This window comes from Bufo gargarizans, chromosome 9, assembly GCF_014858855.1.
Source record: "Bufo gargarizans isolate SCDJY-AF-19 chromosome 9, ASM1485885v1, whole genome shotgun sequence".
Taxonomy (NCBI): Eukaryota; Metazoa; Chordata; class Amphibia; order Anura; family Bufonidae; genus Bufo; species Bufo gargarizans.
In genome coordinates this window covers 144,577,668-144,595,461 of record NC_058088.1, presented here as the reverse complement: position 1 = coordinate 144,595,461, position 17,794 = coordinate 144,577,668, and the positions used below count along the sequence as shown (strand labels likewise).

The following is a 17,794-nucleotide window of genomic DNA, read 5'->3' as shown; positions in this document are numbered from 1 at the left end:
ATCCCTAAGGTAAATACTGTAAAAAATAAAAATAAAAAAAGGGTCAAAAAAGCCATTTTTTGTCACCTTACATCACAAAAAGTGTAATAGCAAGCAACCAAAAAGTCATATGCACCCTATAATAGTACCAATCAAACAGTCATCTCATCCCCAAAAATATTAGCCCTTACAAAAGACAGTCGCCCAAAAAATAAACTACGGCTTTCAGAATGTGGAGACACTAAAAAAAAAAAAAATTTTTTAAAATGCTTTTAACCGAAACAAACTACCCCAAAAAGTTGTCATATTTGGTATTGTCACATCCGTAACAGCCTGCTCTATAAAATTACCACATGATCTAACTAGTCAGATGAATGTTGTAAATAATAAAAAAAAAAAAACGGTGCCAAAACCGCTATTGTTTGTTACCTTGCCTCACAAAAAGTGTAATATAAAGTACCCTAAAATAGCACCAACTAAACTGGCACCTTATCCCGTAGTTTATAAAATGGGGTAACTTTTTTGGAGTTTCTACTCTAGGGGTGCATCAGGGGAGCTTCAAATGGGACATGGTGTCAAAAAACCTGTCCAGCAAAATCTGCCTTCCAAAAACCATATGGCGTTTCTTTCCTTCTGTGCAATGCTGTGTGCCCGTACAGCAGTTTACGACCACATATGGGGAGTTTCTGTAAACTACAGAATCAGGTTCATAAATATTGAGTTTTGTTTGGCTGTTAACTCTTGCTTTGTTAGTGGAAAAAATTTATTAAAATGGAAAATCTGCCAAAAAAATGAAATTCTGAAATTTTATCTCCATTTTCCATTATTTCTTGTGGAACACCTAAAGGGTTAACAAAGTTTGTAAAATCAGTTTTGTATACCTTGAGGGGTGTCGTTTCTAAAATGGGGTCATTTTTAGGTGGTTTCTATAATGTAAGCCTCACAAAGTGACTTCGGACCTGAACTGGTCCTGAAACAGTGGGTTTTGGAAATGTCAAAGATTTGCTTCTAAGCCTTCTAACGTCCCCAAAAAATAAAATGGCATTCACAGAATGATCCAAACATGTAGTAGACATATGGGAAATGTAAAGTAATAACTTTTTGGGAGGTATTATTGTCTATTATAAAAGTATAGAAATAGAAATTTGGAAATTTGCTAATTTTTCCAAATTTTTAGTAAATTTGGCCTTTTTTTTATAAATAAAAAATGTGGGACTCAATTTTACCACTGTCATAAAGTACAATATGTGAAGAAAAAAAAAAATCTCAGAATGACCTGGAAAAGTAAAATTGTTTTAAAGTTATCCCCACATAAAGTGACGTCAGATTTGACAAAAATGGCCTGGTCCTTAAGGTGAAATATGGCAGGGTCCTTAAGGGGTTAATTCCTGGAGAACCCCTTTAAAAAAGCAGGCAGGGGATCTGGACATGCTGACCTCCCCGACTGCCGTTGATAAGAGGCAGACACTTTTTAGTAAGAATATTATTTGCTTTCTAAAAAGGCCATCTTATAAAGCGGAAAGAAAAAAAAAAAAAGGTAAATAAATTAATAAACAAATAAACTGAATAAAGACTTCTCACCCAGTTAAAGTGAATGTGTCACTGATTTCTTTTTCTACTAGTTAAATTGTAGATATTTAATTTTGCTTCCTACACATAGTTATGGGAGCTGCCATCTTGCTTGAGCTGTTCTTAAAAATATTTAGAGATATGCTTTGAGAAGCCATCATGGGCAATAGACACAATTGACAGGAGCGGACATATATGGGAGAGTTTTCTAGGAATGCTGTGCAGAGGTTACAAGGGAGCTAAGGAGATGTGATATCACCTATTGTGAATGGTGAATCCTGTGTATATAAGTGTTATCTGTCATTCCTCCAAGGTGAATGACGGGTGTTATTTGTCATTCTTCCACAAGGGAGGAAATAGAAAGATGGTCATGTGACACTGGGAGGAAATGGAGGGGGGCTTGCCTAATTGGCTCAGAGGATGACAGACAGGATGAATCAGCCAATCACGGAGTCAGCAGGCAGGAAAATGCCTGGGCAGAATGCCATTCTGCGTTGTACTTGTGACCTGGAAGAATGTTGTGCTGTGGCTCTGTCTGCCAAACAGCAATCACATACATAAGCCACGGATATATTGCAATAGGGACAGTATAAGAAGATTATGGGGGGAGAATAGATGTATATTAAAAAGGTGCAATCAGGTATAAATAGTGGGGCAGTGAGAACTAGTCACTATCATGCCTCTTACACACAACAGTATGGCTTTTTCAGTATTTTGCGGTCTGCAAAAAAACAGATCCGCAAAAAATACGAATGACGTCTGTGTGCATTACGTTTTTTGCAGAACGGAATAGTTGGCCCCTGATAGAACAGTACTATCCTTGTCCGTTATGCGGATAATAATAGGACATGTTCTATCTTTGAACAGAACTGAAATACGTAAACGGAAGGCGTATCGGAGTACCTTCCATTTATTTTTGCGGATCCATTGAAATGAATGGTTCCGTATACGGAACGCAAAAAACAGAACGTGTGCAAGAGGCCTCAGGTGTATTTGCTGAGAGGCTACTGTCAGCTTAGCTACTGGCAACTAGTTCTGCATTACAAATTCCTGCGAAAACAGGCTTTTTTTAAGTTTCTTTCTATACTTCCATACAAATTCTATTCCTGCAAGCACTGGGGAATAGCCTCCTTTCCCCCTCACAAAACCAGTTTCTATTTACCATTAGTAATTGTGCATTATAGCCATGCTTACTGAACACATTATACATAGCTGCAAGAGAACAGGTAGACACAGCAGCAAAAGCATCTGACATCAGTAAAGCAAATTATAACTGTGTTATTGAAGGCATTACTGCATTATGCCGTCTAGTTCAAAGATGTTTATCAGCACTGCAAAAAAATTGTATTTTGACTCAAATATTTTAGTTAACGAGTGTTAGTCTTTGAAAAAAGGTGTATTACGCCAATAATAATAATACAAGAATAAGAACATCATTATCATAGTTATTGTATCGTTGTCACTAAATACATTGTATATGGCTGCAAAAGAACAAGTAGGTAAAGCAGCAAAAGCATTTCACATCAGTAAAGCAAATTATAATCATGTTAGTAAAGGCGTCACTGCGTCACTGCGCCTAGTTCAAAAGACATTTATCATCACTGCAAAAAAACTGCAGTGTGACACAAGTAGCTCTTTTATTCGTTGAAAAGAATTGAAATGTCTTATCACAATAATAATACTAAAATCAAAAAGCCATCATAGTCATGTTACTGAACACGTACATTGCTGCAAGAGAACAGGTAGATAAAGCAGTAACACAACTCATAACCATGTTATTAACCCCTTCAGCCTCTATGACCTACCTGTACGCCATGGACTGCACTGCATTAAGCCACCATGACATACAGGTTCGTCATGTCTATGTAACCCCTGAGGAAGCTGGGTATTCCCGGAGATACGCGTGGGGCAGTCTTTTTACAATGCTGGGACTTACGGTACTTTACTTACAGGTATTGCCTTATATTTAATTTATGGATGTTGCATTATTTGTGACTCTGTTTCATTTGGTTGCATATTGTCCCTGACTTCATAGATTTGTCCTTATTTTTGGACCTTGGTGAGCATTTTGTCTGTGCCTGGTTTTATAATTTCCAGCACTCTATTTATTGTAAACAATTTTTTTTTTTTTTTTGTGTGAAAAAAGCGTTGCAAAAAATGAGCCCCTACATGAGACTTTAATAATTATGTGTTCTTGCATAGCAAGACCACATACTATTATCTCACATATATATTATTATTATAGCCAAATTTGCCACCCTAACTCCTCCCACAGTTTTTACACTACATAGACAAAAATTTACCAAAACGTGCAGATTGTACCCGATCGGATTGCTATTACTTTGTGGAGCGATCCCACCCCCGGGGCCCCCGTGGCGAGCCCCGGAAGCCCCCTTTTTTCCCATAGACTTTGACAGGGTAAATTTTCAAATCGCTCCCACTCGCCAGGCTTTGACGCTAAAGTCACCAAACTTGGGTCACTTAGTCATGGAGTCAACCCGAAAATTTTGGGCACATTTCGGGGACCCCAAAAAGTGGGCGGGGCCATACAGAACCAATCAAAATCTCCCCATTGACTTTAATGAGACCTTCAAATCGCTACTCCTCCCACATTTTTAGGAGTACAAATTCCAGACTTTGCAGACTTGGTCGGCACCCACCCGAGTACCTTGCTTGTGCTTTGTTACCCGATCCCACCCTCCGGGCCCCTGGGACAGGGCCCCCAAAATCCATGTTTTTCCCATTGACTTTGACAGGGACAATTTTCAAATCGCTCCCAGTCGCACAGATTTTAAACTAAAGTCACCAAACTTGGGTCACTTAGTCATGGGGTCAACGCGCAATTTGTTAGCACATTTCGGAGACCCGAAAATGTGGGCGGGGCCACACAGAACCAATCAAATTCTCCCCATTGACTACAATGAGACGTTCAAATTGCTACTCCTCCCACAGATTTAGGAGTATAAATACCGAACTTTGCACCCTTGGTCGGCACATACCCGAGTATCTTGCTTGTGCTTTGTTAACCGATCCCACCCTCCGGGCCCCTGGGGCGGGCCCCCGAAAACCTCTTTTTTTCTCCCATAGAGTTTTATTGGAAAAATGCAAATGTTTGTCACTCATACAGCTTCGGAGTGAAACTCACCAAACTTGGGTCACTCAGTCATGGGGTCAACCTGAAAATTTCTGTCACATTTTGGGGACATTAAAAAGTGGGCGGAGCTACAAACAACCAATCAGATTTTCCCTATTGACTTCAATAAGAAACCTTTAAATTGCTGTCATTCTCACAGTATTTAAGCCAGAATACCCAAACTTGGCACCGTAGGTCATTGGGTGACTGGATTCAAAAAATAATGAAAAAGTGGGCGGAGTCTACAACGGCCAATCAAATTTCAGCCATTTGTTTAAATGGGAAAACTTCAAACTGCCGCTGCTCTTAGACTGTTAATGGCAGGTTTCCCAAACTTGGTACAGTTGGACAATTTAGGATTAGGATTAACATTTTGAAAAGTGGGCGGGGCCAAAAACAACCAATCAGATTTCTTTCATTGATTTCAATATGGAAAAAAAAAAATTCAGAAAATTGAAAAATGGTGCCATGATTGATGTCAGGGGCTTCAAATCGCTGAAATCAGGTGATAGATTACTTTGGATTCCAAAATTTAAAAAGTGGGCGGAGCCAACAACAACAAATCAGATTTTCCCTATTGACTTCAATGAGAAACTTTTAAATTGCTGTCACTCTCACAGTATTTAAGCCAGAATACCCAAACTAGGCACCGTAGGTCATTGGGTGACTGGATTCAAAAAATAATGAAAAAGTGGGCGGAGTCTACAACGGCCAATCAAATTTCAGCCATTTGTTTAAATGGGAAAAATTCAAACTGCCGCTGCTCTTAGACTGTTAATGGCAGGTTTCCCAAACTTGGTACAGTTGGACAATTTAGGATTAGGATTAAAATTTTGAAAAGTGGGCGGGGCCAAAAACAACCAATCAGATTTCTTTCATTGATTTCAATATGGAAAAAAAATAATTCAGAAAATTGAAAAATGCTGCCATGATTGATGTCAGGGGCTTCAAATCGCTGAAATCAGGTGATAGATTACTTTGGATTCAAAAAATTTAAAAGTGGGCGGAGCCAACAACAACAAATCAGATTTTCCCTATTAACTTTAATGAGAAACCTTTAAATTGCTGTCATTCTCACAGTATTTAAGCCAGAATACCCAAACTTGGCACCGTAGGTCATTGGGTGACTGGATTCAAAAATTTATTAAAAAGTGGGCGGAGTCTACAACGGCCAATCAAATTTCAGCCATTTATTTCAATGGGGAAATTTAAAACTGCCGCTGATCTTACACTGTTAATGGCAGGATCCCCAAACTTGGCACAGTTGGACAATTTAGGATTAGGATTAAAATTCAGAAAAGTGGGCGGGGCCAAAAACAACCAATCAGATTTTTCCTTTTGACTTCAATAAGAAACCTTTAAACAGCTGTCATTCTCACAGAATTTAAGCCACAGCACCCAAACTCGGCAGGGTGGGTCAGTGTGAGACAAAGGTCAACATTTATAAAAGTGGGCGGAGTCTACACTCCACCCAGTTACTCCGCCCACTCCAGTTGTAAGCTACTGGTGGAGGCAAGAACACATCACACAATTTCCCCAGAAATTGTACCTTTTCTAGTTATTATTATTATTTATCGCCCAAACAAAAAAAATATGGCATTCAGAATATGGACACACAAAAATATTTTTTTTTCTAAAAAGGCTTTTATTGTGTAAAACTGAATTATTATTTTTTTACATATTAGGTATTGCTGCATCAATAACAACTTGCTCTATAAATATATTACATAGGGACCCACAAGAAGAAAATCTCATGGAGGACAAAGATGTAGAACTGCCATGGGAGGAGGAGCTGGAGGATGTTGATGATGCTGACAATGACGCTGGCCATGACGCCCAATCATCACAGGTATCTTCTAAATTAAGCAGTCTGATGATTCCTGTATAGCCATGCATTTCCATCTTTGATTCAAAGCAAAATGTGTGAATGTTTTCCTCCAGCGGAAAGGAAGGCCAAATTACTTTACCAGGAAACACTGTGTACGCCACTTGCCACAGCTTTTGGTGAGCAGATGCCTGCGTGTCTGAGGACCCTCGCTGCACCCCGCAGTGTCGTCCACCCCTTGCTGCTACTGCTACCACAAGCAGCAGTAGCCACAGTAGTAGTACAGTCTCATCAACATGATGGAGCAATTATTTCATGTGCTATGCTAGGCTGAGACAAATCAGCAAAATAAGATGTCCCGCCTCAACACCTATGTTCAGTCCTACCTGGACTCTGGCCTTTCTCTAACACCTACCATGTTCCCCGACCCAATGAATTTCTGAGCAAGCACACTGGCAGAGCTGGCCCACATTAATCCCTTCCCGATCTGGGCAGGTCTTTAAAAACAATCTTAGTGCTTGTTATAGCTTCCTATGGAAACTATAAAAAAAAAAAAAAGTGTAAAAAAAAAAATTCACAATCATCCCCCTCGATTGTGCTGGGCAAGGGCTCTTTTATTTACAATGCTGAGCAGAGGCTTCCGCCCAGCAGTGTGTTCGGTGACATCACCAGCTCTGATGGGCGGGCTTTAGCGCTGCCCTATCCTCCGCCTGGCAGCCCTATGGAGACAAGAATGTGAAAAAGAAAAAAGAAAACGAGGTTATCCTAACTCTATCTAGGGATCAACTGAATGCCCCTGAAGAGGAGGAAAGAAGGGCGCCAACAGGACTGTAATGATACGAAGACAGGAATAAAAAGTCACTAGAAGTCACTAAAAAGAGGTAGGCAGCTATAATCAGTGTAAACAAGGTTTTAACACTAAGTCAAAGAAAATAGAATAGAGGAGAAAAAATCTGTAATCCGTAAAGTGGTAGAAACGACACCGGGAAGGAGGGGATGAGCGCCACACTTCTAATCTGTGATGTATATATATAAGTGATATAAAATAGTAGATGGATAGATAAAATATCCCAATAGATAAACATACAAGACAGACGGATATAGTATGATATCGTTGATTCTTAGTGGTATTAATGTTGAATTACCTTCACTGTAATTAAATACAATTACAATTGTACCAAGACCCAAAATCTGGACACTTCCCAGCATAAGCAGTATCTCAAATAGAGGTCAAAGGAAAATCTATATATATGATAAATACGTAATAACAAGTAGTAAGAGCCTGGAGCTTTTCTACTCACTTCACAAGGGGGGTCACCTCCAGGATAAGCTCAAGACACCTGGGGTGATTGCCCCCTGATCCGAGATTGTTCGTAGAATGGTAGAGATCCAGGTAAGCGGACCAAATCTGCAGTGGGGATGGAAACAGCAGCCGGATCCTTAACTTCATGAAATCTCTCTTTATTAGAAATAAAATAAGCTCAACGCGTTTCGGGGGTCCATACAATATCCCCCTTCCTCAGGAGCAGATAGGGAAACTATGCCCTATGGAGAGCTCGGTTCGTCACCGGAACTCCAGAAAATGCCTTTGTCCTGCGCAATTTAGCGAAGGGCAAAGGAGAGCATCGGAGCATGAACGATGCTCAAGTAAGGGGGGCTGCCTAGGTGGAAATGGAGACATGTCAGGGTTCAGATCTGAACCTGGACAACCCCTTTAAATGGTGGAGTTGGAAAAGTACAACTTGTCCAGCAAAAAAAACAAGCCCACATTCCATGTGAATGGAAAAAAAAAGGCTCTGAGAAGGCAGGGAGAGCAAAATGAAAACGCAAAAATCTCTGTAGTAGAAGGGGTTAACGTGTGGTGTAAACACTATTGGGCATCTGCTCCCATTACACATGCTGTTTATTAACACCGTCAAACAAGTATCTACAGATAGATATATCTGTCAGTGGCACTATAATATTATTTGTAATTCCTGTCATTGCATTCAAAACTTAGCGCAGCCCCAGTGAACACAATTGTGGGGTGCCGACAAGCTGCTATGGGCCTTCCATGACTCTATGGTTATAAGAGTTCATTCAGAAGACTGTATATTTGTGTCTGCATAAGATGTGGACAGCACACCGCGTGCTGTCCACATTCGTACTTATGTTTCGCGGCCCAGCAAGTCCTATTACATTTGTATCATAGGGCTGCTCATTCCGTTCCGCAAAATGCAGAACGCACACAGCCAGTGCTCGTGTTATGCAATTTGCGGACCACAAAACAGATTTGGTTGACTGAATGACACAGTCTAATAGACTGCCTGTTACTGTTGTAGTTAGAGATGAGCGGAATTTAAGCTTCGTTTGGTGGTAAAAGCAGATTTGCTTTATGGATTCCATTACTACGAACCATAACGCAATTCTATGACGGAATGCCTTTAGAAACATTCTGTTATTAATTCCGTCATAATAGAAGTCTATGGGCTGCGAAATGGATCCGTCCTGTTTACAATTGTTGCGATACCAAAATTTTTATTCGATTTCAATCCCGTAAAAAAGTATTGCGATACTCGATACCATGCGACAAAAAATAAAATGCCAAAAAAGCCACGTGCATTCCGCATTTAAATAAATGGTGAATGGCGCCGTTTTTATTTATTTTTTCTGTTAATTTTTTATTGTTTACCGGTATATATTATTTTATATGTAAAATTCAGAAAGGGGGTGATTTATACTTAATATTTATTTTTTTACACTTTTTTATTTAAAGGGCTTCTGTCACTAAACCTTTTCTATTTTTTTTGCTTACTTATAATACCTACACTGCGATTTATGCCTACATGATCTAATTAATCATTTTGGTCCAGTAGATTTTGTTTAAAACATGCTTTTAAAATATGCAAATTTCCTTGCTACCAGTAAGTAGGGCGGCTACTTGCTGGTAGCAGCCGCATCCTCCGATCCTAAAGATGCCCCCTCCGTATTGTGATTGACAGGGCCAGGGAACGGGATCGTTCTCTGCTGGCCCTGCCTGTTTGCATTCAAAATCTGGCGCCTGCGCCGCGGCCGTACCTGTCTTCAATCGGCGCAGGCGCACTGAGAGGTGGCCGCTCCATCCTCAATGCGCCTGGTGTAGATGTGACGTCATCGGCGCAGGCGCATTGAGGATGGAGCGGCCGCCTCTCAGTGCGCCTGCGCCGATTGAAGACAGGTACGGCCGCGGCGCAGGCGCCAGATTTTGAATGCAAACAGGCAGGGCCAGCAGAGAACGATCCCGTTCCCTGGCCCTGTCAATCACAATACGGAGGGGGCATCTTTAGGATCGGAGGATGCGGCTGCTACCAGCAAGTAGCCGCCCTACTTGCTGGTAGCAAGGTAATTTGCATATTTTAAAAGCATGTTTTAAACAAAATCTACTAGACCAAAATGATTAATTAGATTATGTAGGCATAAATCGCAGTGTAGGGATTATAAGTAAGCAAAAAAAAAATAAAAAATATGGTTTAGTGGGGTGACAGAAGCCCTTTAATAACTATTTCCCCCCTTAGGGGCTAGAACCTGGGATCTTTTAATCCATTATCATTATCCAGTCCTCTCCTGCATAATGGAAATGTAACGGATCCATTATGCAGGCCATAGACTTCTACTATGACAGAATGAATAACGAACGGAATGCCTCTAAAGGTATTCCGTTATGCATTCCTTCATAGAATTGTGTTATGGATTCCGTTACCCCGGACTATAACGCAATTCTGCTTTTACCACCAAACGAAGCATGAACGAATTTCAAATTCGCTCATCTCCAGTTGTAGTGGCTTTAATATAGTGGTATACAAGGTACTGTATACCACTGCTCTATAAAACCATGTCTGCTAGTAAGAGTAAAAAATTATTCATTACCATAAGGGTACTGATCCATATGTAACATCCTAATTATGTCACATGGTCAATGTAAATGTAAAGTGCAAAAAACAATAGTGTAATAGTTTGTTTTCTATTACTGCATGCAAAAAAATAAAAAAAAGTTAACCAAAAAGTTTTATGTACACAAAAATAGTGTCTCTAAAAACTACAATTAAACTGAAAAAAACTTAATTAAAAAAATAAATTAATCAAGAAAAATTGATCCTGAAATCATCCTGAAATTGAAAATAGATTTTTTTATTTTTTTTGCAAAATTGCTAAAATTTCCCAATGCTACAGTACCTGCCACTCCTGGAGCAATGGTCATGTACATTGTTCTCATGACCACTGCAGCCAGTCATTGGTCTCAGCAGTTAGATCACCGCTGAGGCCACTTGTTGCCTGCAGCAAATATGTGAACAATATAAGATGAAATCATCACTGGAGCAGCAGAAATTTTAATGGGTGTGTAACGGTTATTTTATACCAATTCCTGCTCCTAGCCAAGTCGTTGGTGTGTTTTTTAAAATCGCAGGCAACAGCTTACTTTTTTGGAGCCTAGTTCACTAGAGCATGTCCTAACCAAGTACAAACTGGAGCATGCAATTTTTTAAAGCACTATAGAGTCCAGATTGTATCAGACTCAGAACTTACTTTTGGCAAAAATAGTTTTCCAAGCGATAGGCTCCGTTCCATGCATCGGACTCGCAGCGTGTGTCATCCAGAGCGCCCATCCTGACCTTCCAGCACTGACGAGGGTCGGGGGTCACATAGCATATTGATTTATGATGCTACGTAATCCTTAGAGTTCTGGAATGTATTGGATAACATAGCATTATGTCTGGGTAATCCAATTCTTTCCAGAACTGTAAGGGTTTACTACATAGCATCATAAATCAATATAATGCTATGTAACCCTGTCAGTGCTGGGAGGTCTGCATACTCACGCTGCGTGTCCGATGCGTGGAACTCGCTCGTCTGGAAGGGGCCAGGGTCTCACCCTAGATGAAGTTTCTTCTTTTCTTTTTTATTCCACCAGCTAACATGTGTGAGAAGAACATTTGCAAGATTGTGAAACACGAGGTCAAGGTGCCTCTCATTATGTTGAACATAATAAACTGCTGTACAAAGGCAATTAAGTATTTCCTATGCAAACAAATGTATCTATTATGGAGGCGTTACAGTATACATTATTATACACAGACACTGAGCACTGGAAAGTGTATTAGGGCTCTTTCACACTTGCATTGTCCGGATCCGTCATGTACTCCATTTGCCGTTATTACACGCTGGATCCGGAAAAACACTAGTGAACTGAAAGCATTTGAAGACGGATCAGTCTTTAAAATGCGTTCAGTGTTACTATCGCAGCCAGGACACTATTAAAGTCCTGGTTGCCATAGTAGTAGTGGGGAGCAGTATACTTATCGCCCGCGCGGCTCCCGGGGCGCTCCAGAATCACGTCAGAGCGCCCCATGCGCATGGATGACGTCATCCATGCGCGTGGGGCGCCCTGACGTCACTCTAGAGCGTCCGGAAGCCGCATGGACGGTAAGTATACTGCTCCCCCGCTCCCCACTACACTTTACCATGGCAAACAGGACTTTAGCGTCCTGGCAGCCATGGTAACCATTCAGAAAAAGCTAAACGTCGGATCCGGTAATGCGCCGAAACGACATTTAGCTTAAGGCCGGATCTGGATTAATGCCTTTCAATGGATCCGGCCTTGCGGCAAGTCTTCAGGATTTTTGGCCGGAGCAAAAAGTGCAGCATGCTGCAGTATTTTCTCCGGCCAAAAAACGTTCCGGTCCTGAACTGAAGACATCCTGATGAATCCTGAACGGATTTCTCTCCATTCAGAATGCATGGGGATAATCCTGATCAGGATTTTTCCGGCATAGAGCCCCGACGACGGAACTCTATGCCGGAAAAGAACAACGCAAGTGTAAAAGAGCCCTTAAATGAGAGGTTTTTCCTACTTGTTCATGTTTACTCCAGTATTACAATTTTTTTAAAACATTGCAATTTTCTACCAGAAGTAGGACCACTTTTCGCCATAGTCAGTGTCTGGTAGTGCAGTGGTTATCCCGCAAACAGTGTTTCTTTGCAATGAATAGAGTATTTTAAACAAAGTATTATTGCAATATACAAGCAATTAAATATTGTTTTTATGTACATTACATTTTCCTCTCTGGTAGCACCCCCTACTGTCTAATCTTTTCATCCTGCACTAGTGGTGGATTAACATGCTCAGTAGTTGCCTGGCTTCCTTTCGCCCCACCCAGTCCAGAGTAGTGATCTTACAGTGAGGCAATCACCTTTCATTCTTCATAACTAAATCCATATAGAATCTAGAAGTATATAGCTACCTACCGTATATTTCTCGTTAGACATTGGAGAAGGAAATTAGGGGAGGGCATTACATAACATATGTATCTATGCAGTTGCAATGCATCATGGTAGATTCGGTAGAAGCAGGTGCTTGTTGAGCTGCTGCTCACCCACAGAAAGACAAGTATGGCCTACAGATATGTTTGAATAAACAGTTGAGATTTTGTGGGATACCACTTTTAAATTTGTGGGATTTAAGGGAGTGGTTCTGATCTCAATTTACCAATAGGTCTCAGTGTGAAAACCAGGAGATCTTTGTTAGGTTACTTTCATACTTGCGTCAGAGGACTCCGGCAGGCAGTTCTGTTGCCGGAACTGCCTGTCGTATCCGGCAAACGGATGCATTTGTGAGACGGAACCAGACGCGGGTCCATCTCACAAATGCATTGCAATACCGGATCCATCTTTCCGGTTGTGATCCGGAAAACTGATCCGGAATGATTTTTTTCTCATTTTTAAAGGTCTGTACATACGCAGACCGCAAAACCGGATCCGTTTTGCTGGAACACTTGGGGCCGGATCAGGCATTAATGCATTTCAATGGAAATGAATGCCGGATCCGGCAAGTGTTCAGGATTTTTGGCTAGAGAGAAAACTGCAGCATGCTGCGGTATTTTCTCCGGCCAAAAAACATAAAAGGGACGGAACTGATGCATCCTGAACGGAATGCTCTCCATTCAGAATGCATTAGGATAAAACTGATCAGTTTTTCCCCGGTATTAAGCCACTGTGACGGAACTCAATACCGGAAAAGAAAAACGCTAGTGTGAAAGTAGCCTTAGATCACAAGTGTGTTATCCTGCTGGCTTCTACGGAAGTGGAAAGAAATGAATCTGAAATACAATGAATGAAGGGGTTGCGACCTGCTATTGGCGTGCCGGGGAGCAAGATAAATACTATCTGTGTAAGGGGCCCAGACATATGGTGGGGAATTATAGAACTTGGATAACCCCTTAAATAGGTGTGTCTGTCAGCATCCACTGGCAAATTACATAGTAAGCATATAAAGTCTCAAGTCTTGGCCTGAGCTATTAAAGTTTGTATTGCAGTAAATAATATAACAAGTATGTCGTACTAGTCAGCATCAACTGCCATCATTTTATCCTCTCCTGTTATATGGTTTGATCATATTGCTCTTTGGTCTGTTTGCTCTTTGTTCTCGTGTATACTGATACTGGAAAGTTGTTGTTATAACATAAGTTACTGCAAATAATGTCATCAAAAGCTGTAGAAATACTAACCAGTATATGCAAAATTGAAAGGCATGGCAATAGGCTCATTGTGTTTTGGAGCTATTTTAGGGTGTGAAGGATAAAGCAGAATTCCGTTATCTCCCAGCAATGAATTTATTTCCTCTTTCAGATGTTTAGCTTTCTGGATCATTCTTGCATTGCCTTCAGGATTTAGGTTGGTGAATTTTTCGGTGAGAGCCAGACCTGCACAAAAAAGGGAAATTTTTAATGTATACTACTGTAGTTAAATTTGATATACACACATCTTTCTATCGGAAGCAGAATTAGAGCCTATGCACACAAGCGTAATGGTCCATATTGCGGACCATAAACACAAGGTCCGCAATGTATGGGCACTGGCCGTGTGCACTCTGTGTTGTGGATGTGGACCCCTTGACTTGAATAGGTCCACATTCCACAAGAATGTGGCCTCGTCCACATTTCCATGTCAGTTTGACGTCTGTGAAAAAAAGCATGTTTTTCATGAGTGAAGATGTGTCCATTTTTTATCCACAGACACTGCTCAGCTGAAAATTAACTTCCAAAGCATCTCCTATCAGCCTTCTCAGAAAAACAGGTGCAACACGGAAGCCATCAATGTTGTGTCTGTGATACTCAATGGGCGGGTTTGGTATGCATCATGGACCAAAGTAGTGCAGGTCTCTGTGATTTTTCTTACTGACCCATGGTCCGTAACAGAATACTTATGTGTGGACAGACACATTTAAATCAATGGGTATGTGTGCTGTCCGCAGAAAATGTGAAAGACGGACGAGACCTCCACTCCTGATTTTAGCTCACAATCACTGACTAAACATTGAAGTGTGAACTAAGCCTTATGCTGGAGTCTTTTGCAATTTTTTGTGACCATGTATAGCTGGTATTTTTTTTTGTCAAGAATAGTGCAGCCAGATGTTACTTTAAATGAGCACTAATTTTTCTTCTTCTTAAAGGTCACCAGGTGAACTTGAACACATCTTTAAATCAACTTTAGGTAAGAAAAATAAAAAGAACAGAGGGTTGTTTCCTAGCAATCACATCTGGAGAATTATACCAACATGTGAGACACTAATCTGAAGCATTTGCACTAAAGATCAGGCGCAGCTGTTCAACTCCTGTCACCTGGGATTTATACTTGGCACAGAGAAGGGATCTTTATGAAGAATCTATATTCTCAAGGAGCAGGAGTGCTATAATGCACTTAATGACCACAAGTAATGGACAGTAGATGTGCAAAAACCTTTTCATTTCAAAAGGTTACATGTTTCAGCACTGGGAGCACTAATGCCTTCATCAAGCAGTAATCATTCTTGGGATCATTTATCAAACTGACATTTATCAAACGCAACCGCAACCAATCAGATTCCACCTTGCATTTTTGACAGCTCATTTGGAAAATGATTGGTTGCTATGGGCAACTAAGCCAGCTCGTCTTTCCACCAGTTGGATAAATAACCCCATATGTGTCTGATGAAGGCACTGGCCTAGTGGCAACTTTAGGTGAATCATCTAAGGATACTTTCACACTTGCAGCAAATTCCGGCAGGACGCAAATGGCAGCCTGAGGCATCAGCGCTGCCTTCCGAGGAAGAGCCTGTGAGATCCAGCCCCCTGGATCTCACAGGCCGGAAGCTGTATGAGTAATACACACAGTATTACTCATACAGCCAATGCATTCCAATACAGAAGTATTCAAATGCATTGTAAAGGATTAGACCCCCAAAAGTTCAAGTCCCAAAGTGGCACAAAAAATAAAGTGAAAAAAAAGTTGAAAAATTAAGTTTTCCCTCCCAAAAATTAAAAGTTTCAAGTAAAAATAAACAAAAATGTCATTTTCCCCAAATAAAGTTAAAAAAAAATGGTAAAAAATAGGGGAAAAATAAAAGTATACATATTAGGTAACGCCACGTCCGTATCGACCGGCTCTATAAACATATCATATGACCTAACCCCTCAGATGAACACCATAACAAATAAAAACTGGGCTAAATAAACCATTTTTTTTGTCACCTTACATCACAAAAAGTACAACAGCAAACGATCCAAAAAGGCGTTTGCCCACCAAAATAGTACCAATCTAACAGTCACCTCATCACGCAAAAAATGAGCCCCTACCTGAGACAAAAAATAAAAAAACTATGGCTCAGAATATGGAGACACTAAAACATCATTTTTTTTTTGTTTTAAAAAAGCTGTTATTGTGTAAAACTTACATAAATAAAATAAAGTCTACATATTAGGTAACGCCACGTTCGTATCGACCGGCTCTATAAAAATATCACATGACCTAACCCCTCAGATGAACACTGTAAAAAATAAAAACTGTGCTAAATAAACCATTTTTTGTCACCTTACATCACAAAAAGTGTAATAGCAAGCGATCAAAAAGTCATATGCACCCCAAAATAGTGCCAATCAAACCATCATCTCATCCCGCAAAAAATGAGCCCCTACCTAAGATAATTGCCTAAAAACTGAAAAAAATATGGCTCTCAGAATATGGAGACACTAAAACATCATATTTTTTTTGTTTCAAAAATTATATTATTGTGTAAAACTTACATAAATAAAAAAAAGAAGTATACATATTAGGTATTGCCGCGTCCGTATCGACCGGCTCTACAAAAATATCACATGACCTAACCGCTCAGATGAACACCGTAAAAAAAAAAAAAAAAAACTGTGCTAAATAAACAATTTTTTTTGTCACCCTACATCACAAAAAGTGTAATAGCAAGCGATCAAAAAGTCACATACACCCCAAAATAGTGCCAATAAAACCATCAGCTCATCCCGCAAAAATCATACCCTACCCAAGGTAATCGCCCAAAAACTGAAAAAATTATGGCTCTCAGACTATGGAAACACTACATGTTTTTTTTTGCTTCAAAAAAGAAATCATTGTGTAAAACTTACATAAATAAAAAAAAGTATACATATTAGGTATATTAAAAAAAAAAATATTGAAATTCTGAAATTTCATCTCTATTTGCCAATAATTCTTGTGGAACACCTAAAGGGTTAACAACATTTTTAAAATCTGTTTTGAATACCTTGAGGGGTGTAGTTTCTTAGATGGGGTCACTTTTATGTAGTTTCTACTTTAGGGTTGCATCAGGGGGCTTCAAATGGGACATGGTGTCAAAAATACCAGTCCAGCAAAATCTGCCTTCCAAAAACCGTATGGCATTCCTTTCCTTCTGCGCCCTGCCGTGTGCCCGTACAGTAGTTTACGACCACATATGGGGTGTTTCTGTAAACTACAGAATCCGGGCCATAAATATTGAGTTTTGTTTGGCTGTTAACCCTTGCTCTGTAACTGGAAAAAAATTATTAAAATGGAAAATCTGCCCAAAAAGTGAAATTTGGAAATTGTATCTCTATTTCCTATTAATTCTTGTGGAACACCTAAAGGGTTAACAAAGTTTGTAAAATCAGTTTTGAATACCTTGAGGTGTGCAGTTTATAGAATGGGGTCATTTTTGGGTGGTTTCTATTATGTAAGCCTCGCAAAGTGACTTCAGACCTGAACTGGTCCCTAAAAATAGTTTTTTTGAAAATTTCAAAAGCCTTGTAACATCCCCAAAAAATAAAATATCATTCCCACAATGATCCAAACATGAAGTAGACATATGGGGAATGTAAAGTAATAACTATTTTTGGAGGTATTACTATGTATTATAGAAGTAGAGAAATTGAAACTTGGAAATTTGCAATTTCCAGGACATCTTGCACCAGAACGGCCTGGATAAGGCAAAGCGTTTTAAAGTATCAGCA

General features: G+C 40.0%; 1 protein-coding gene across 1 annotated transcript in view; it reads right to left on the bottom strand.

The window, feature by feature from the left end:
• Positions 1 to 17,794, bottom strand: part of FAAH2 (fatty acid amide hydrolase 2) — a 123,803-nt gene that overhangs the window by 3,831 nt on the left and 102,178 nt on the right. Inside the window, exon 9 of the mRNA XM_044305911.1 lies at positions 14,027 to 14,221. Coding sequence (XP_044161846.1) covers positions 14,027 to 14,221 — 195 coding nt within the window. The remainder of the gene's footprint in view (positions 1 to 14,026; positions 14,222 to 17,794) is intronic.